This window comes from Salminus brasiliensis, chromosome 2, assembly GCF_030463535.1.
Source record: "Salminus brasiliensis chromosome 2, fSalBra1.hap2, whole genome shotgun sequence".
Classification (NCBI taxonomy): domain Eukaryota; kingdom Metazoa; phylum Chordata; class Actinopteri; order Characiformes; family Bryconidae; genus Salminus; species Salminus brasiliensis.
The window spans coordinates 23,101,133-23,123,607 of NC_132879.1; the positions used below are offsets into that span (position 1 = coordinate 23,101,133).

Below are 22,475 nucleotides of genomic sequence, written 5' to 3' on the forward strand. Positions count from 1 at the left end.
CCTCTGTACTGCAACTGAACCAAACACTACAAAGCCATTCCCAAGAAAGACACTGTGGCAGATCCAGACTTTCCTTCCACTCTCATAAGCACATACTTTACAGAGTGGTGTCATAGTGGTTACTGAACAAATCACAGCAGTTACTGTATGATAAGCTGTCAGATTAAAGAAATACTGCACAATTTTATTTTGTAATAAATGTAATCTCTAGCTCCTGTTTTTAGCCGAAACTAGCCACTGTCCTTTCCATTGTATCAAAAAGGTTTATAATAAATGGACCAATAGAAATGCTCCAAATTGACTTGGAAGGAAATCTTCCACTGAAAGTTATGTCTTTGTTCGCTCTCCTGCTCCAGAAACAAGTTTTTTGAGTGACAGCAACAATATGTCCATTATCATGGACAATAATGGGGACAAGCCCACTGACTCGAAACACACTTATAATAGACGTTAAATCAACTGCCCATTGTAAGTCAATGAGTTTCCCACCCCATTCAAAGCACAGGGATGTTATTGCCTGTGGTGATCAGCCATGCAAAACAGATGGAGCCGATAGAGATTACCCTGAAATACTCTGGAGTATTCCTTTAATAAGCGAATAATAGCGCAGAGTTTAAGGGGTTAATGTTCCTTGGCACAAAGCAGAAGTCAGCCGAGGAAAACCGTTCATTCCGTTAGCTGCAATAAAGAGTGTGAGAAGGCTCTACGTGGTGCAAAAGCGTGTGTGGAAGGGCTGAGATGAGAGACGCACAGTGTTGTGTTCTTCCAGTCTCCTGCATTCGGCTCTATTTTCAGCCAGCCAGCCTCTCCAATCCAGCCCACACATTAGACCCTGGGTCAGGGGCTATCTTTTACACCTGCTCCATCATGCCACTCGCTGTGGAGCGTGTACACACACACACACACACACACACACACACACACACACACACACACACACTTGCTTGATAGCTATGCACTACACACTACTCAAACTCACATGCAAAAATGTGCATGCCCCACACACTCTCTCTCTCTCTCTCTCACACACACACACACACACACACACACACGAGTGTTGTCTGCAAAGGTACGAAAAAGCAGGTACAAAACCAACACTTCCCTGCACTGACAGGCTCCAAACCACACAGCTCTGAGTGAGCTTTCAACCATGTGTGCACTGGCTCAGAACGTCTTCGCCTTTCTCACTAAGAAATGACACCGAATTATTTTTAAAACAAGCAACAACCCCGCCATGATTACCCCCAAACCGCCACAGATCAGTGCACGTGCCCCTGGCACAGCATCACAAGGCATAAACACAAACATCCACACAGGCACAAGTGGATTGCGCTGAGCGGCCCGGCACCACACTCTGTAATAACGTGAACGCACTGCTTGAATAAAGAAAGCCCGGGATGTGAGGTGAATGAAGGAAGGAGAGGTCTCTGAGCTCATGTATGGATGAGGAGGGTGTAAAGAGCACAGCTAGCCAGCTATCTGCTAACACCCAATCACTTTTTCCATTCCCGCCACTTCACACTCACCTAATGCAAAATGACAGCTGCCTGTGCCCGGCTCTACAGGCTGCGAGTGTCATTGTGTGTGTGTGTGTGCACAGTGTGTGTGTGTGTGTGTGTGTGTGCACGGAAAGGAGGAACCAGGAGTAGGAAAGTGCACGAAAGCCTGGAGTGTGTGCATGATGTAGCTACACTGTACACTCTTACAGGAACAATAACACAGCAGAACCAGGTTTGGTTCTGTAGATCTTTAAACGGTTCCTCACACTCGTACACTTCTATTACATGGTTCTAGACGGAACCAACAGTGGCCCTTCTATGGCATTATTCAAATAACCATTTGAAGATTTTTCAGAGTGTACTGCACGTGTGAGCATGAGGGAGAGAAAGAGGGAGTGAGAGCGAGAGCGAGAGAGAGAGAGCGAGAGAGAGAGAGAGAGAGAGAGAGAGAGAGAGAGACAATAAGATTTCAGAACACGGAAGCTTTAGTAAGTGCTACTGTCTGGCCTGCTGGGCCCAAGATGAGCTGGTCGTTTTATGTGTGCCCATGTGAGATGTGTGTGTGTGTGTGTGTGAGAGATGTTGGGGGGCTGGGGGGGCAGGATTAGGGATGCAGGATCAACATCAGTGTGGCGGGGCGGCACTCGCCCTGCTCTCATGGCCATTCATGCTCACCCGCCAGCCAAAAAATAGGTCAGTGGAACACAACACACATCAACATCAACCCAAACCTCTTCCAGTCAACGCTCTCTCACTCTCTCTCTCACACACACACACACACACACACTCCAGTCCTGTGGATCCAGATCAGATTCAAAGGAGTCGCCCTTGCATTTTGTTTCCTCAGTCTAATCTGTCCGTCCCTGAAAGTTTGCCTGCGTGCAAATTCATACACAGTGCCATGTATGTATGTATGTATGTATGTATGTATCATATGTGAGTGTATATATATGTATATATTATATAATACATAAGCTCCATCTGGTGAGGTCAATAACAAGGTCTATTACTGTACAGAGTGTACACAAGAAAAAAACAGAAAACATCACGAGTCTGGCTTATTTTCACTTTACACTCAACAGCCACGAGACACATCTCTCTCTCTCTCTCTCTCTCTCTCTCTCTCTCTCTCTCTCCTCTCGTCTGAAAAGCTCTAACTTGGTTTGCTCTGTTCCTGAACTCGTGCACAAATACAGATACTGCTGCTGCAGCTTCATTCTCCACCGGTAAACACGGTCACAAGCGAGCGGCACTCTTGCACACATGCACAAACGTACACAACACACGCACGCACGCATGCATGCATGCACGCACACACACACACACACTCGCTCACATACACACCCACTCCTTTCAAGCAAGTCGCTGCACCGGAGAGAGTTGGCAGACTGTGAATAGCACCAGCCTTGGCGGCTCTACTTGTTACTCAGCCCTGCTCGCGCTGGTTATGTAGCGGGGTAGCTAAAAAAAAAAAAAGAAAAAAAAAGAAAGCCAGCATGCCATCCTTCCTCTTACCTTTCATCGCTGAAATCACAAAATACATCATTAAGCTCGGCGGTCCATGGGCGAGCAGCAGGCGCGGCGCGAGCGAAAGCCTCCCCCTGCTGTTTGAGCAGCAGCTGGCCAGCACAGCTCTGCCGCTCCGGCTCCCTCGCGCCACCACACCACACTCCATGTGACTGTGACGTGAGCCCCGAGGCCCCGCCCGCCGGCCCTGACTGACACAGGGGGCGGCCAATGAGAGGGAAGAGATGCCTCTGACTGACTGCGGAGCAGAGCGGCGGCTCTAGAGCGGTAGAGGATGTTTTCAGTCGGTGTGTGTGTGTGTGTGTGTGTGTGTGTGTGTGTGTGTGTGTGTGTGTGTCGTCTGCTCTGCCTTATCGCAGGTGAGCGAGAAATAAAGCCATAACAGTGGCAGCCTTTTATTCTCCATACAGACTCACGCGGCGAAGGAGAAAACGGAGCCATAGAAGAAAAAGGAGAGACAAACGGTGAAATGTGAGAAGAGTGTGAGCTTTAGACCGTGTTTCTCGACTGTTTTATGGTACCAGTTTCTGTATCTCTATGTCTTGTCTTTCCTGTGCTCTCTCTCCCCTATCTCTCCCTCTTTACTCCCCCGTCCCTCTCTGGTCATGCTGATATTAATGAGGGGGCAGATGAGCCTGAATGTACCTCCAGATGTTTCCAGAGGGAGGGAGGGAGGGAGCGAGTGTGTGTGTATGAGCGAGAGAGAGACAGTGAGAGGGAGAGAGAGAGAGTGAGAGAGAGAGTGAGATGCTGGCCGATCTCGTGACCTCACTCCAGCAGGCTGGTTCCTTTCTCCTCTCTCTCTCCTGCCTGCTGGCAGTGGGGCTCGCTCTGGCTGCCCCGGCAGCTGAGCTCCAGCAGATAGCAGAGTGGGGGGTGGTGGTGGGGGTGGTGGGGGTGGTGGGGTTCTATCCACCACACAACTGTCTGATGAGTTTAACTATCTAGCCAACCTTTTCAATTTCTCTCCCTCCATTACTGCATCTGAAATCCTCACTCATCCTTGCCCCCCACCCCCCTCTCTCCTCCCCGTCCCTCTCTCTCTCCCTCTCTCTAATAATCTGCTCAGCCTCCTAACCAGTTGGCTCCCACTGATTCTGCTCTCAGAGTAAGCCGTCTTTGGCCACCAATCCGGCTCCATTTTGAATTTCCATGAATAAGCCCGTTCTCATTTGTACTCGCCATCGACATAAATAAATGACATATCTGCACATTTGTTTACCCAATCAAGTGCGATCAAAGTCATTAATGTGCCTAATAAAAAAGAAATGTCATTTTAAATGATGAGCTATTATTCGCTCCACTCATGAAAAACAACTCGTGCTGGAGAGGAGAAGCAACATCAGTTACTTAATCTTTACAGCTCAAATATATATATATATATATATATATATATATATATATATATATATATATATATATATATATATATATATATCCTTTCTGTCAGCCCGGCCTTTTCTTTCTTTATTTGTAATGGCAACAATACACCAGTGCCGGTTCAATGGCAGACACCTACAGCAGTGTTTTGGGCCTGCTGGAGGAAAGCAATGCAAATGTGTTCGCCACAGCAGACGCCGCAAAGGGCCAAAATTACCATCTGATCACAACCTCCCGCACGATCAATTAGAAGCAGCAGAAATAAATTAGCTCATGCTATGTCAACAATAATCCGTCATCCAGCGCTGCATAATAAACAAAATATGATTCTGCTGCCTTGATTAGCAAATGAGGCGTATCACAGCAGAAAATCGGCACACCGTCCAGGTTCAACGCGTGCCTTGGGGAGCTTGTACGCTGATACAAATAAAAGTTGCTATATCGTTCCAGGCTTGGATTTACAGTTCTAGGAGAACGTTTTATTGGCATAGGGTATTTGCATGGTTTGGGGGTTCTCCAACCCCAATGAACCCTGTGTTTATCATTCAGTTATTAAACCTAATGCAGAAAGCATGAATCATTTGGCATATGTTTGAGTCCCACAGGGTTCTATTTCAGGGCATATGAAGCGAGTGTTAATTATGACAGTACTGTAGATATGAGAGTGAGGAACCTAAGTGTGGGCCTTAAGCCTTGCAAGTGCAACTCTCCTCAGCCACAATTTTGCAAGCCTCCCTACTTCTTTACAGACTAAGGTAAGACACTTTCCAGTGCTTGTGCACACATATTTGGGTATCTGGAGTTCCTACCAACCCACAAACTGTGAAATTAAACAACCCTGTCAGTTTGGACTTGTGGACTGCCTAGGACTTCATGCAGGGCATTCAAACGTCTTTAAGATTTGGCTTGTTTTTCTTACATCACAAGCTGCCTCATTGGAATGATGAAGATGGCATTTTCCCTTCCTGGACCGACTAGCACTATGTGAGAGCTAAGAGCGAAGCTGTGCTGTGGGCTGCACAGACCAGCACAAATCTCTTCATAGCCTCAGAAGTGTATTTTGTGTGTTTTAATGGCAACCTTCCAGCTGCAGCCAGCAAAAACCTGTAGGTTACGCGCGTGCTAATGACTTTGTGTCTAACTTGCTAACTAACTGCTTTTCCAACCTGGGTCAGTACAACGCAGAACGAGCAACAAAGGGTTTGCTAAAAGATGGATTAATTAACAGTGCAATGTTAAAACTACAGAAATAATGACGCCAGCTCTGTATTTCCTTGCCTGTTTAGCTCTAGCTAACACTAACAGCTGAGATAATAGATTAGATGTCATATTCTAGAAAGTTGCTAAAGTGTCTTGCTGCAGAACTAACGTATTTAACGCTATACGTTTGGAACAACAGGGCTGGCTCTGCGAGTATTGTTGATATTAGCCTTAGCTTATGGAGGTAATGTATGGCTGTCTGTTGAGGAGGGCGTTAGATAACGTGTCTGTCTATGTTATCTATGTGTTTTTGGCTTTACACTGAGTTTATTCCCCCGGTTTCTAAAAGTGGTTCTAATTATTACATCTATGGCATTTGGTCAGTACTTATTCAGAGCAACACACAGTTAAATTATGTTACAGAGGTACGTCAATGTAGCATTAGGATTCTTGCTCTCTTATTGGTACAGTATGTTGTCCTTGCCTGGGCATGACACTGAAAGGTCAGTCCGAAACATGGAGGTCAGAGGTGTTCCCCATTTGCTCCCTCAACCTCGGTGGTTCTTTTAAGTCATCACTTGTTATTGGTGGCTTTATTTTTGAACAGTGTATTATGTCAGGCGGTGTGCTTGCTGACCACAGAGGCACTGTGCTCTTTAGATGAGTGCTGGGGTTCAACTGCCAGCTCTGCAGCACTGCTGTTCTTGTGGTTGGCAGAGGACTGCAGAGGGGTGCAGCGGCAGCAACGGTTCAAACAGGAGCCGCTGAGAGAAAAGGCTTACAAAACAGCATGCTGTAGCCTCTGGGCAGAGGAACAGCGCTGTATGTGTGTGTGTGGAGGCAGAAAAAGGCACACACGCACACAGAAGCACACACACATACACAGGCCTTATCTCCCATAGTCCCCAGATCACAGTAGGATAACCTTAGTTTAGACTAAATGGTGGTTATCTATAATGCAAAAATATGTACATACGTATATCTGCATTTCGGTGCTTCTGAGACAAAGACCAAGAGAGTGATAGACGAAAGGGAGAGTGGAACATTTGTCTGCCTGGGTGTGCATGTGTCCGTCTGTGTGTGTGTGTGTGTGTGTGTGTGTGTGTGTGTGTGTGTGTGTGTGTGAACATGCGGATGCAGCCCACAATAATAGAGATGTATTCCAAGAAACACCACAAGCACACGTCAGCACCACCTATTTCTTAGTATTGCTTTGAGCGAGACATGCATTGCATTGTCTTATCACATACCTCTTTCAAAGCCCAGATCATGGGAAAAAAATTACTTGATTTTCCAAGATAAGATCTTAATATAGAGAGTAAACACTGCATTGCAGGACATTTCTAATGTCTAATTCTCCTCCCAAACCATAACAGCTATACATTGTGGCTGATAAAAAAAAAAAAAAACTTCTCTCCAAAATGACAACTTTCTAGGAGAAACTAATAGCCGCCTTTTAATGTAGTCAATGTCAGTGTAAAACAAAATTATTCATTTTAAGCTATTTTGCAGCATTCGTATTGGTCCATGCGTCAAATTCACATGACGTCAAAACTGAAAATTGGAAGAAAAAAAAAAAATGGAGATACAAGGTTTTTGCATGACAGTGATGATATGGACACTGCCAAATCAGCTTGATTTTTAATTTACTGCTTTTGTGATGTCTTCAGCCTACAGCAGTTTAGCCGGCTCCTCCCTGTTGACATTATAATGAGTGTTCCAGTCTAGCTTTTTTGAATGAGGCCATCACAAAGCAGCCAATCAGAACTGAGGTACATTTACATTTACGCTACATTACATTTTCCGCTGTCATGCAAAACACCTATGTGAATCTGGAAGTTGTTATTTACATTATGTCAGAAGTCAATGATGAATGGATTAGTAGGAATGTTCCAGAATGACTTGGAATAAATTCTTTTTCCATTGAAAGTTAAGAAGGTTTTTTTTCATCTCCTGTAAATTTGTCATTCATTTTAGAGACATAAGGTTTTTGCATGAAAGCAAGAATACAGTATACAGAATAAGGTCTTAAAAAATCAGTAACACTGAAAGAGTGTCTTAGACTCAAAGGGATAAAGAGAGGTTGTTTTGTTAAAGAATCCCATACAATTGTGGGGGCAAAATAAGTAGATTTCAAGAAGACGTCAAATTCAAGAAGACGCAGTCCTTCCTTTTGGTAATTTTCATGTTGCTGGCGAGCTCTCATGTCTCTTTCTCACTTTCTCGCTACAGGAAGAGTAAACGGGGCTTTTCCAATCCGTCCGAGAAAGAACTGGTGTCAATGTGGTAATGAGCGCAGCTGCTACCAGGCTGGTTTCGTGCATCCTGCATTGTCTAACCCAAACGTGTTTTAAAGCTGTGCATGTCAGATTTAAAGAATTTTCAACAAAACAAGCTGATCAATCAATACATGTTTGCTATCCAAAGTACGCTTCCGATTCTAAAGTGATTCTATATAGAGGCTAAAACTAAGCAGACTTGCTTACAGTGGCATATTAAAGTTTGGGCATCCCTGGTCAAAATGTATGTTAGTGTGAATAGCTAAGTGAACAAAAAAACCCCAGTTATATCCAATATTATATAACAATATCCAAAAGGCTTAAGGTTAAAGATGACATGTTCCTTTAATATTTTAAGCAAGAATAATCATTATTATTTCCATAGTTTCAATGTAAAACAAAAAATAGAAAAGGGCCAGAAGCAAATGGTCAGTATCTCATCCCACCACTCCTATAGCAAGTATCACAGCTTGTTGAAGCTTTTTGTAGCAGCTAAGAGTCTTTCAGCTCTTGTTTTGGGGAAGTTTTGATTAAAACAAAAAGGCTTATGTAAGATATGAGGTGTTTGAGCTGTCTTGCATGCACTGTTCATTGAGGTCTATCCACAGAGTGCTGATGATGTTTAGATTGAGGAACTGTGTGGGCACTACATTTTGATGACTCTTCTATTCTGTCATATTTGTGCAAGTATCACGGCACAGTAAAACGGTGCACCAGCACTCCTGAGGCGGCTTAATCTTCCTGAAGGTCTTTTGCAGTCAAATGGGTGTTTTGATTCACCTTCCTAGCAATCCAACAAGCAGTTGTTTTAGAGAAATGTCATGGTCTTCCAGCCCTCAACCTCACCTTCACTGTTTCTGCCATTTATTCATTGCAGTACAAACTGAGGAAACAGCGACCTGAAATCACTCCTGAGATCTTCTTAGAGTCTTCTCCTGCTCTGAGGGGCTTAATTCTTTGAATTTTCAAAGTACAGTTGCTCAGAGAAGCCCATGGTTGATTATTGCTGGAATATGGTTTGAGGAGTCAGGTTAGACATTTTATCACCTGGTCTTCCATGACAATGAATGTGAACAAGCCATAGCCCTATCAAGCCCTGAGACCTTGGTCTAAGCAATCTGAGATCTCAAATTCCTTTGAGTGCCCAACCTATGCATGGGCCACCCATTTTCTACTCTGGAGCTGTTCAAAGCAATGTTTTGGAGGTCAAACATATAGAAATGTTAACAAGGGGTGCCCAAACATTTTGATGTTACTGTATGTGGTTTCTGACACTCTAGCTGAAATTGTAGTGGCCATGAACTTAAAGCTTGAACTTTCCATGTCTTGGCTGATCACCACCCATGCAGAGCTTACCTTCATAAACCACATTGCTGTTAATTATTGCTATTGGGGGGGTGGGGGTTAGCCACTTGCATAAACTTATTTCCAAGCCTCTACACATGAGGATGTACTTTGTTTGAGTTGTTTATTTGATCAGTCACTTCAATGACATAATATAACAGAATGAAGATAAGCCATTCAGGCAAATGCATCACCACCAGGAACTCTCTGATTCTCATTTTTTATCCGGTATAGAAAACAACAGTCAGTGTCAGTGTAAGTCCACTACCTTCAGCCACCATGCGTTCGGCAGTTCTGAGTGGGCTAGAGGTGGGATGACTCCACTGCCTGTGTGGATAAATGCCGGCCGCAGTAAAGTGTCTGCCGCTTCTGTTCTGATTAATTCGAGCCAATGTATTTATTGTAAACAAGCCCTGTGGGATGGAATTCAATTGAGAGGAGACGCAGAGCATCCACCGGAGCCCCGGAGGAGAGAGCAGAGGACCGCAGCCGATAATGGTCTCATTAGCAGTCTGTCAGTAGCCATCCCACGCACGGCCTGAGCACACACACAGCTGATCCTCCACTGTAACACAGCCCCACAGAGAGAGATACAGGGAGAGAAAGAGAGATACACAGACTGAAAGAGAGATGCAGAAAGCGAGAGAGAGAGAGAGAAATACACAGAGAGGCAGAACTGAATGGAAAAAGCCCACAATTCGAAAAAATATAAATATTAAAAAACACTGGGACGAGGTGGAAAAGTTAGAACATCACTAAAGCCAAAAATGTAAAAGGAAGAAGTGATGGAAAAGCTTTCAGATAAACAATGACAAATCAAGCCATGAGTTCTCTTATCAGTTGGCACAGGTGGTCGGTGACTGGAGAAATAACTGGCCCTACGGCTAGTCCGATCATCTCACACATTTTTTTTCCAAAGGAAGCTCATCTGAAAAATGGTTCTACACTGCTCTCCCAGAACAGTCTGGTGTGTTTGTGCTCCCAGATGTATGGTGGACGTCGCTGCGGTGGCACGAGATTTCAGCCCTTATTAGTTGGGCCACTGCTCGTCCTGCCCGGCATCTCTGAACTGCTAACAACAAAGCAGCCTAGAGATACAGAGAGCAAGAGGGAGCGAGAGAGACAGAAAGAGGGAGGGAGGGAGAGAGACAGGCATGGCAGACTGGGACACGCTACACCAATAAGAGTTCTTGGGCAAAAATCCTAATGCTACATTGGGCTACCTGTGACACATGATTCGAATGTAATCGGCTGTGGAGAAGAGTGTCAGCCAAATCCTGTAAAGTAAATGTAGATAAAAACAGAGAAACAAACAAACAAACAAACAAAAACACAGAGAGGGAGAAAGCTGTAGAGAGAGGGAACGTACAATAGCTCTCTACAGTTAGTGCTCTTAATGCACTCTTGAGTACATACTATCTTATACCTTAATGGACTGCAGGACAATATCCCCTTTCCTCCTCGTCCACAGTGAGATGCACTTCACACACAGTGCGCTCGGCACATCCAGGCCGCACAAGCAGGGAGAAAAACAAACATGTTTACACGCCACTCCATACCAATCACTCACTCCCCATCTCCCACTAAACTCTACAGCATGTTCCTCTGAATGGGGACTAATAGAGAAGAGAATGAGAGCTGCACACAGCCAGAAAGAGAGACACACAGAGCATCCCAGAGCTCATCACAGGCTCTTCAAAGATCACGAGGAATCCTCTCAAACTCATGACCACCTCATAATCACTGCTAACCATTACAACCATCATTTTAGTGCCTATATCAGGATATAGGCGCACAGCCGGAGGTTTGACACTATAGCAGCATCTTCATATGGCTTTAGAATTAAAGAAGTCATGAATGTATTCGATGATGATAACGGAACAGATCATTTTAATATAAATGCCAAAGAGAGCAGAAGCACAATATCAACCCATAAAAAGCACAAACCCGTATGAGACAATCATAAACCAATTTAAAGCCATTCCAGGCAATTTCCTGTAGCCTCCACCTGCGAGGAGGACTTCAATAAATCACTCCGACAACAAGGGGAATATCTATTTCCAGGATAAATAGACAAGACTATTGGACTTCTTTTCTTAGAGGGAAAGCAAACCATTACGACGGCAGTTCAAACAGAGGATGCAGGAGAAGATTTAGATATGGTGAAGAAAGCTTGGCTGAAATGTGACAGGATGCTGGGTGTCTAAATTCCGAGGGCGTAATATTCGGCCTGCTTCTGGAAAGAAACTTCTCTGCTCCTGCTATCAGCCTATCGTCTCTTCCTACCCATGTAACTACCTTTGTTGTTCGAAGCCTCCACCAGTAGAGTGGCTTTAGTTCAAGGCAGAACAAGAACCATTTCTACTAGCATCATTAGAGTGCATTAGAGTGTAGATCAATGCACTCCTACACTCATGTGAGAAATATTTCTAGAGCGAGAGCATCCAGAAAAGCCGGCCTGGAATGCCTCTTCCATCATCGACTGTTCTAATATAATTATAGGAGTGGTTTGTGAGACACTGGAGAGTACGACCACATTAACTGATACACAGGGATAATTTTCAGTTATTCAAACAAATTTTCAGTGTTCAAACAAACTTCTATGGCTACGTCTGGTGACCGGGCATTAATCATGGAGGCCAAACAAACATGATTTCCATCCTTCGTGAAGAGAACAAAAAACAGAAAGGGGTCCTAGAGACAAAGTTCTCTGTTTGACGGGTTGCTTAAACAATCAGAGATCCTTCTCGGCACAAGAGAGCGTGTTTACTCCAAATTAAATTTGGACCCTTCCAGGTATTAATAATATGGAGACGTTTGGCAGTAAACAATTTGATAAGCATTAAAGTCCTCTTGTGCGTGCTCTAATTGAAAACACAACATGGCCCCAAGCAGCTATTTGGGAGCTGTTGCTGCTGCTGTTGTCATCGCTCCGTTAGTTTTAATAGAGTAGAGGATGTCAAACCAATTCCTTTGTCTCTGGGCAGTTCCATATTTTCTGATATGGGGAAAGAGACAAACAAATATGTTTATGAGATTAGAGAGGAGAGGGAGAGAGAGAGAGATCACTTACATAGTTTCATTCTGTTGGACAATTCACATCAAATAGGATGTTTCATAAAGCCGACACACTGAACTGATGAAGCACACCAGACTCTCTCTTTCTCTGAGCCGCAACCAATCAGATGACTGATATGTGGCACTGAAACAACTTGTGTCATGCCCACTATGAAGCTACATGCTGAACATTCACTAAGCAAATGTGCACCAAGTCGGAGATATAAAGGGTGACTCTTAAAAATAAAGGTGCTTGAAACACCTTTGGTTCCATATTTGTAATAGTGATGTATGAGTGTAAAGAACCTGGGTCTAAAGGTCTAAGCAATATTCACTTTAGGTTCTTTAGCCATTTAAAGGTTCTTCATACTCACAAATCTCAATTCAAATATTGTTCACTATGGTTTCTTATACTAAATCATTCAAAGAACCACTGAAAAAAGTAATTAGGGAGAAACATCAACAGTCAATGTGTGATATTAGTTAAAAAAAAACAAAACAAAAAAAAAACACTAGGCTGATTTGAGAACTACCCTCCAAAAAAAAGAATGCCTGGATTTGCTTGTTTTGTAGTTGGTGAGAGAAGCTGTTCGCCTAAATCTCAGCAGTAAAGCAGCATTATGTGAAAATCTGCATTTTTTTTTTTTACTCCTGGGCTCGCCATACAGTTGGGGCTCCTCCTAATGTATAGCTTTACACGTGCATTTGTTGACAAGCTAAAGTGAAGGAAGCATGTGGACTGATGCTGAGTAATGCTACAGGATGTTACACAAATGTGATTCAGGTTAAACAGAGTTCTTGTGAGGTGTCTCGTGTCGCTTCACCAATGTTGCAGTAGCAGCTTTCCTGGGCTGGAAAGGCAATGAGACACTATTCTCTCTATTACAAGCAAAGTCCTAATACTGATACAATCTGACAAAATCCATAATTGTTTGTAGCATTTGTCTCAACACTACACAAAATCATTCAAACAGGCTTTGGCTTGTTCTCGCTTGTGAAGATCTCCACATCGAGGGGGGGGGGTGCATGTCGCGCCGTAACCTGCAAGCTGGTTGGCTCTTTTTGTTGAAGGGCGGGGCTTTATAAGTAAACAGACGCCATGTTGAGCGTTACAAGAATTCCTGGTAGATGGCCTTCTCATTTATAACGTCTCTGTTACCAGTCAGTGGAGCATCAGCATGATTCTGAAGCTGTAGTTTTAAGGCCCAAGGCGACCTAATGTTGCTTTAATTTAAGTTAAAATGACATCATGTTGTTTTTTACGTTAAACAGTGCATCACTTCTGCAGGTTTTAAACATCTACAGGTAAGGTATTTATTTTTAGCTTCGGAAGTTAAACAGTCTTGAAACCTGGGAGTACACATTTCTTGCCAAGGTTAAATAGCGTATCGTGTCCCATCCACATGGAACTACGCAGCTGTTCTGGGTCGTAAATCGATTCAAAGCAGCATTGATGTAATTAAATCACTGCAGCACAGCACAAGACAAGGGTTCTTCCTGTCTCCGAGTGGTGGAGGACAAGAACACCAGCTTTCACAACGGAGATGGTGCAGAGAGGAGACAGAGAAGGCGGCAGACACCGCAGCATGTGTGAAAGGCTGAGGAAGCACAGCATCTCCCTCCATTCTAATGATCCCTCACTTCTAGTCCTTCTCCCAAAGAACGTAAAAAAGCCAAAGTCCCATCTCTCTTTCTCTCCCTATAGCCTTGACCAGAACTGAGGGAGGAGTGGTGGAGGGAAGGGAAGGGGGGTTTATTAGGGGGCTGCTCGTGCCTTCCTTTCCCATGTGAAGTAGGGCAGGTGATTTTGGGCGTGATAATTATGGCCATAACTAGGCATGAGGGATTGGTAATGGTGGTGCTTATCCTTCATGTGGCGCAGGCTCGCGACTGTGGCAGGGAAAAGCATGATTATGGGTTTTTCCGCTGCGCCGCTGCGGCTCACGCTAAGAGCAGCATCGGCGGCTGAAAAGGGCAGCGGGGGAGCGTGGCCTTTGAGTAGGAGAACTTAACGAATGAAGTTCATTATTGAGGAGCATACCAGGGAGACCCCCTGGAGCATGTGATGGATGACCCCACGTCAGAGAAACACACTCGCATTCCATGTACACACATACACACACACTCACGCCCTGGGCTCTGAACAACAACATCCAAAGGGAGGGAAGCAGGTAAAGTAAAATAGTTAACCTTCTGGCTTGTAGGAGAAGAGAATAAGAAGATTACACTCCTTTCATAAAGATCAAACGTGTGCAGTCTTTTTCTGATGCTAGATGCTGTACTTTGACATCAACTTTGGCAGGAGCTACCTGTAGAGGACCTGTGTTAACATTCTAGGATTGTTGGCTTCTTGCATTCTGGTCTTGGGCTGAACGTGCTAAGAAAAGCTGACCTGGCCATGTTGGATCTACAGCCTTCTTTCTGAAGGCCTCAGAGAGCTCTTGGGATCCGGCCATGGTGAAACCACTCACACAATCAAGAACAAACCAAAGGAAATGTATGAGATTTAAATACAGCTTGGTTTACACTATGCAGTGTTAACCCGATTCCCCCGATTCTCTGTCTGGCTGAGTCTGTACTGGTTTGCTCTAATCTGCAGATTTTTTTGGTCATTTGGAGTCAACAGTTGGCGAGAGAATCGAGTAGCGTGGGGAGGCACTGACTCCAATTTTTGGCCAGTCAGGGTCCCGTCCATAGCCAAAGACAACTGAGACATGAAAAGTGCAGCATGTTAAGCAAGCAGTTATTAGGCATTTTACGTTCCACCTTAAATGATGCAGCAGCTACATTCTGGCACTAGTAGCTACATGTCTAATACTGCAGCACCATTTAAGGTGGAACCGATTCATATAAGAAAGCAACATCTGCCTCGTATGTAGGGTAGCCTCCAACATGTGCTGTGTTACACACTTGTGACTGCCTTTGCAGTCTGGACAGACCATGCTAACTCCATATTTCCACTCACAACCTTACCTAAAGGTTTTCACATTTCCTTCATTGTGGGACAAGGCAAATGGGGCAAATTTTGGGGTTTGCCGTTTCCGGTTCTGTCCAGCATTAGGTTGACGTCATGGGGCAAGTGGAAGATCCCTAATTGTTTACTTTTGTAAAAATCAGGAAGTCGTTTTATAATCTGCTACGACTTTAAAAGTCCTGTATCTGAGGTATCTGAGGCTACAGACAGGCTCTCCCCTTAATTTTAGATGTTTTAAGTAGTAATAAAGTGGGGATGTTTTTTCCTCAGAAGAAATCATTTTTCTGTTTAATTACATTTTACATTTTGTAAAGACATTTCTAGACATCTGGCATGTCTAATTATATAACTTAATCTCTCTGTATTATTAAACTGAAGATCAGATGTCCATATGTTTAAATATGCTAATGACAAAGGTTTTCAAGGGGTGTCCTGATTTATGCACATGACTGTAAAAATGCAGTCATTTAAAAGTAGAGGATTTAATTCAAGGATAATGAACTGGAGCGTGTGCACTGTGTTCAAATGCCTACATACACCTTTTTGATCAGAGATTCTCTCGATTATTCACTTGATTCTCTTAGTCATACAATGAAACGTGTTTTACAACATGCTAATGTGTTACTTGCCACAACTTGCCTCTCTCTGCTAAGGCTAATTTATTTTAAATCACAGGTCTGTGTTTTTTTTTTTTTTTTCCTCTCTCTCTTTTTTTTTCATGGAATGGACCACAGAGGCCTCCCACCTCCCCTAGCCCATATTACACTCATTTATTAAAATCACCATTGTCTTGGAGTGAAAATAACTTTCTTTTTAAAACGACCTGTCTATTAAAACAAGAGCCCACCGGAGGGACCGCTTTTCCTCTGAAGATTGAGGGAGATCTTCAGGCTATTCAGCAACTCCGATTTGGTCCTTTTGTCGGGCCCCGGGTTGCCACGCTCTCCCTCCCTCTCTCTTTATTTTATTTTTTTTTCTTTCAGAGTTGCTGGTCGGAGGTACCTGGTACCTGCCTTTCTCTCTTTTACTGTTGACTTATGAGGATGCCAGGGGTGTGTGGGAGCGATTCATCACGGCCCCGCTTCCCCCTCGCACCCCACACACATTAGTAATGTTCTCCACCGAGGAGAAATGCCTGTCACAACTCTCTTTCTCTCTCTCTCTCTCCCGAAAAACCTCTGAGCCAGGTAGGTCGGGCCGAGGCCCGTGCACATGGCCCACTTTTAGTCTTTCACAGCACCTTTAAGTTTGCCCGGCGCGGCCATGGGTAGGAAGGTCGGCATGTTGACTCGTCACTGACATGTATGCAACTCTGCATCGCTCAAAGCACACGTCTCACATCTTGGGCAATGTGGAGGAAAACACCTGAATGAACCTCCTGAATGAACTGAGAGAATGTAGAAAGTCCCGTACTTCTCAGTAGTTACACAGTAGTAGTCAATGAGGGCTCAATCTGAAACTATATTTTTCATGTTCCTGGTCAAATTACGTTCACTTTATCATATCATATTATTTAAAGACAAAAGTGTTGTTTTCTTATAATCTAAAATGTCTGTTGATTTTTTGGGACGTCATTCTATATCAGTGGGGGAAGAAAAATAATAAAAAACAAAGATATCATGTTTCACTCCTCCTATAATACCCAGTGCGAAACAACTACGTCACAGTATGAAAGGAAACCCCACTGAATTTTTATATACCTTGACTTTTGGGTTCTATCTAAACAGTAGTGCTGTAGAAGTCTTCATGGTCACATACAAATCTCTCTCTATTTCTGATGTTTTTCACTTTTTGCCATAATATCTAACTGGCAGATATGACTCACACTGAGTCATTAATAATTTTATAATTAACGGACCAATAGAAACACTCCACAATTATTTGTAATAAAATGTTATTATACTAAATTTAGGTTTTTCCCTTCTCTCTCTAAAGGCAGGGGATGAGGTTTTGATCTGACAGTGACAAAGTAGAAAGTAGTAAAACTTGTTCATGTTAAAACATGTCAAAAGGTCAAACTTTCCACTATTTCTATTGGTCCAATCATCATGAAATATCCAAAGAGTTTGCATTTCTAAAGGAAAACAATGTTATGTGGCTCTGCATGACTCTGTGTCTCTACTATGTAGTGCGAAATACAGCAGTGTGGTAGTTGGTGACAGTGAAATGGCTGCTATTCACTGATCCTGTGTTCTTCAGTCCAAACCCCAATTATAAAAACACACTGATATCTTTCTTACTCATTAATTTCCTGATGGTGAATAAACACAAATAATGCATGTTGTGTGCTGATGTTTTCACTGAACAGTATCTCATAAGCACAAAGAACAATCAGTAGGAGGTGAATGGCATCTCTCCTGAGTTCAGCGAAACAAAATTAGTCTGAATAATGAATGTAAACAGCATAAATAATACATAAAACAAATCAGCTGTAGAAAATTGTCATGTCAAGATGTCTCATTTCATTCTCTATCACTATTCAGTAAAATAAAGTAATATATATATATATATATTAACAATAATAATAATAATGCAACAAATAAAGCGAGTATGCCAACCTGTTTTTTACGTCAGTCATGTTTTTTGGGAAGATTAGGTAAAAAAAGGTTATTTGGAACCAAAACACTGGATTAAGGGATAAAGTAGCTGGGTGTGTTGTGTGTGTGTGTGAGTGTGTCGACCTTCATTCAGTAATCCAGTATGAAACTGAAAAATGGCACACAACAGCACGGACAACTCTTCACTGAGGGATCAAACTACAGGAAGGAAAGAACAAGTTCTAGTGTTCTAGACATTTCACTTCTACTGCGCAATAAGACAAGACGCTGTCCTGTCCTCTCTCAGCCCGTTCACCTAGAGGAATGCATCCACCTGACCTTTTTTTTGGTGTGTGTGTAATATAAAATTCTATTAGCTCACTTCTGACATTCAGTGCATCCTTAATTACTTAGTATTTCCTGTGTAGCCACCACACAACACCGTGGACGCTGTGTGAATTATGCAAGCAGAACTTATTGAGGTGGGTTCTTTAATGACCATGTTGTGAGGGATGATCTTGATCTTTGCGGCAAGCTTACCGCATCATTAGGGAGGCTGCCACTTTATCAGAAACGCCCGGGTTAGCATGGTGCTAACTATGCAGGTGGAGTCCGCCAAGACAACAGCCGATACATTAATACACATAATGCACACAGAGAGAGAGAAAAAGAAAGCAAGTAGAAGAGAGAGAGAAAAGAGAGAATGAATAAAGAGAGAGAGAGAGAGAGAGAGAGAGAGAGAGAGAGAGAACGTGAAAGAGAGAAAGGAAGAGAAAAAAGAAAAGAGGAAGAGGGAAGGAAGAGAGAGAAAAAGAGAAGAAATAGAGAGCAAGAGAGAGAGATATTTTTTTGGTGTCTAACCTTCACTCGCAATGCTCTCTCTCTCTCTCTCTCTCTCTCTCTCTCTCTCCGGTCACTGCGTGTTGAATGTGTCTTTGATGTTGGGAGTGTATTATGCTGAGGTATGGAAATTTGCAGGGTTGTTATCTGCTACATCTTAATGATGCTGCTCCTCTGCATAATGGGTTAACTTCACTCCCAGTCACACATATGCAGGTGCACACGCACACACACACACACACACACACATACACACACACTCGTGATTAAGCTCTCATACAGGCACACAGGTCTGCTGCGGATGCACACGTGTTTCGACAGCGTCAGCTTCATGGCTGCAATGAAGATGTGGCTGGCTCTGTGGCTTTACTTCAGTGACTCACACTCCAGTTCCGAAGGCCTTCTTGCCTGACACACACACAAACACACCCACACAACTTCAGCATGCTCAAATAGCCTTTTGTCAACAGGCTCCTGCATCCACACACAGACCCAGCGTTCTCGTCTGTCTGCTGCGGCCTTTTAAATGCTTTCTCTAATGCAACAATCAGACCGGAGGAGAGTTATCACTGTGAAAATGAGACTTCTGCATAGTTTATTCAACACTATTACATCTGAATAATTCAGAAATTTTTGCATGATAATTATCCCTCTCATTATTTAGGCAGTCTATAATTGTGTCTGTACTTTTATAGTTATTGCTGTTTTAAATCTCATTTTACAATCATTTTTTGATGAGGAATAATAACGGAGCACTGGAGACGGCCTGATGAGCTCAATATGATTCCTTTAACCAGCTGAATTCAAGTTAAAAAATCTTTGAAAAAGAACACAGTGCGTCTGTCTGGATCTGGCATGTGTGTGTGTGTTTGGAAATGGGTTCTTTGCTTTTGTGTACTGACTTTGATGATAAAGTATAAAAGGCTGAAGCCTTGTCCACATGTATCTGGATATGTTTAAAAACAGAGGTTTGCCTAATATTTCTGTCCATACAAAGACGAAAACACTCACAAGAGCATGCCAGCCCAGTACGGCATCAGTACCTCATAAGCAGAGACTTCAAAACACCAGGGAGAAGTAAGAAAACACAGAGGATTAATCCCTAATTACACACTACTCCCTACATAGTGTACTATGCAAATCACAGAATTGTGGATTCTACATCTAAACAGAAATGTATACACTATGTCCAAATGTTTGTGGACACCCCTTCTAATGAACCTATTCAGATTCTTTATTCGCACCCATTCCTGACACATGTGCAAATGCACCCCCACAACCTGTCTAGACCCTGTAGAGAAGCACTGCCAATAGAACGAAACTCTTTGGAGCAGATGAACATAAACCTATTGACACCATGCCTAATGCCAGGTGTGGGCTAGAGGGGTATAAGGCCCCCCAGCATTGAGCTGTGGAGCAGTGCAACTGTGTTCTGGAATAATGAATGGCGCTTCATCCAATACTTTTAAGATGAGCTGGGGAAGTTGGGGATGAGGTGCGGTAGTGATCATCATCCAACATCCTGACCTCACTAATGCTAGTTTGTCGCTGAATGCAGTCAGATCCTTACAGCAATACTATAAAAATAGTACAGATCTAGTAGAAAGCCTTCTTCCCTGGACAGTAGAGACAGTTATTCCAACAGAAGCAAGATGAACTCTTTTTAAATACCCTTGATTTCAGAAGAAGCAATGAATGAGCAAGTGTCCCAATACTTTTGTCCATACAGTGCATCTCTGTAATACAGCAGCGTTTACATTTACGCATATGTCGAAATCTGAAATCTAGCACTATCTGCGTGTAGATTTTTTGCCATTAAACATAATGGCTTCATAAAGCTCTGGAGTTTGCTACAAACGTTTTTCGAGTAACCTTTTTGACTGAGCAAAAATGGCGTTTCCGTGTGGACGGGAGCAAAGTGGTTATAAAGCACTGCACTGTAAAAGTGGACAACTCAAAATGATAAAGTAACTGATTAAAAAGGAACACAACTTAGTTTATTCAAATGTTTGCTTCTCTGTTTGGTCACCAAAACATATTGAGTTGAGCCAAAATATAAATAAGCAGCAATTGAAATTGCTTATGTATTTTGAAGGATTATAGTCTGTGTTCCTCCTTCACAATCTGCTTTTTTCACATCTGTAGGTTAAAACCTCCCCTACCACATGGGGGAAGGCCTTCATATTGTCAGATTCCTGACAAGCAGGCAGTTAGACAGTTGGGCCACTCTAGAACTGTGTTTCATGTGTTTCTGATTTCCAGAAGCAATAAAAAGTTCAATTTACTCAGACTATGTTTTTGTGGTGTAACCTGCAGATGAGAACAAACAGCAAACTCATTGTGATATTTAATAAGGTTATATTTGGCAAATATTTGGCTACACTACATGAACAGAAGTATTGGGACACCTGCTTATTCATAGTTTCTTCCAAACCCAAGGATATTAAAAGGAGTCCTGCTTTTGTCAGAGCAACTGTCTCTACTATCCAAGAAAGGCTTTCTACTAAATTTTAAAGCATTGTTGTGAGGGGTTGGTTGAATTCAGTGACAAGAGCATTAGTGAGGTCAGGATGTTGGATAATCACCCCACCTCATCCCCAACTCCCAAACTCATCCCAAAAGTATAGGATGGAGCATCATCATTCCAGAGAACACAGTTGTTTATACCCCCCCTTACCCACGCCTGGTATTAGGCTGGGTGCCAGTAGGTTAAGGTTTATCTGCTCCAGAGTCCTATTCTATTAGCAACACTTCTGTGATACATTAGAAGGGGTGTCCACAAATATTTAGACATATAGTGTATATTTAGAATACTTACTATATGTGTGTGCATGTATTAATGGTTTGCAATTAAAAGATCTTTGTATGAAAAAAAGTTTTTCTCATTTAAAACATTTAACCCTTATTTTAAAAAGGTTATGGGGTTAATATTACGGTTATATTTAGCTATATATGCAGGAATATTTAGTTACAGTAATGCACCTCAATAGCAAATGACATTAGAAAGAGTTTGTGTGTGTGTGTGTGTGGGGGGGGGGGTGTATGTGAGAGAGTTCTGGTCTGCAGGCACTGCAGAGATGCGCACCGGAGGCACTCTAATGATGGTACAAGGACATTTCATCAGCAGCGTCTTAAACGTCAGCAGTCAGCAGCCGTCAGTGGCGCTCATATCCGCAGGAGCCTCATGACCTCCGCCTCTGTCCTGCTCTATGAATCAAAGCCCTCTCCGCTCATGCTGACACGCGGCGCTCGTGGGCCGCCGGATGGCCAGGCGGGACGGGAAAGTGATGAGACACAGAGAAAGCAGAGAGTGACTGATAACCTGCGCCAGCTCCTCCAAGGCCACAGCGCTCCTCAGTCTGGCCAGACATGCCAGTCGCAGCAATGCCACGGCAAAGGGGCAGTGTATGGCCGATAAAATCTGACCATCTTGAGGTTCATATCGTAGGGTTGGCATGAGTGAGTTTAATACTGAAACCCATCACAAGTGCATCACAACGTTCAAGTACCAAAAACCAAACACTTATTACTGTCGGGGCACTAAGGGCTGACTCCTGGACATTCATTAGGCCTAGTCTGGGAATAAATTGTAGAGTCAATGGTGCATTATTTGTGGAAACAGTTCACACCTAGTCTTAATCCAAGTCTAGGAAGCTCCACAGAGAAAAATATTCCAGTTTTCACATAATTAACATTATTTTCCTTCTGAAAAGGTGGTAAACTTTAAGTTTAAGTTAACTTTAAGTTACTTTAAAAACATAATTATTTGAAGTCACACTTGCAGCACTTTAAGGGACACGTAAGTTATACTAATTTACTTGCTTTAAGCTACTTTGAA

At 43.1% G+C, this 22,475-nt stretch overlaps 1 protein-coding gene across 2 annotated transcripts in view; it reads right to left on the reverse strand.

Annotated features, from left to right (window-relative positions):
- roraa (RAR-related orphan receptor A, paralog a) overlaps window positions 1-22,475 on the reverse strand; it is a 303,424-nt gene that overhangs the window by 75,535 nt on the left and 205,414 nt on the right. Inside the window, exon 1 of one of the 2 annotated variants that reach the window (XM_072670831.1) lies at window positions 3,015-3,140. The exons of the other annotated variant lie outside the window; for it this stretch is intronic. Coding sequence (XP_072526932.1) covers window positions 3,015-3,045 — 31 coding nt within the window. The 5' untranslated portion in view covers window positions 3,046-3,140. Of the gene's footprint in view, window positions 1-3,014; window positions 3,141-22,475 lie in introns of those variants that run through there. 2 annotated transcript variants of the gene reach the window in all.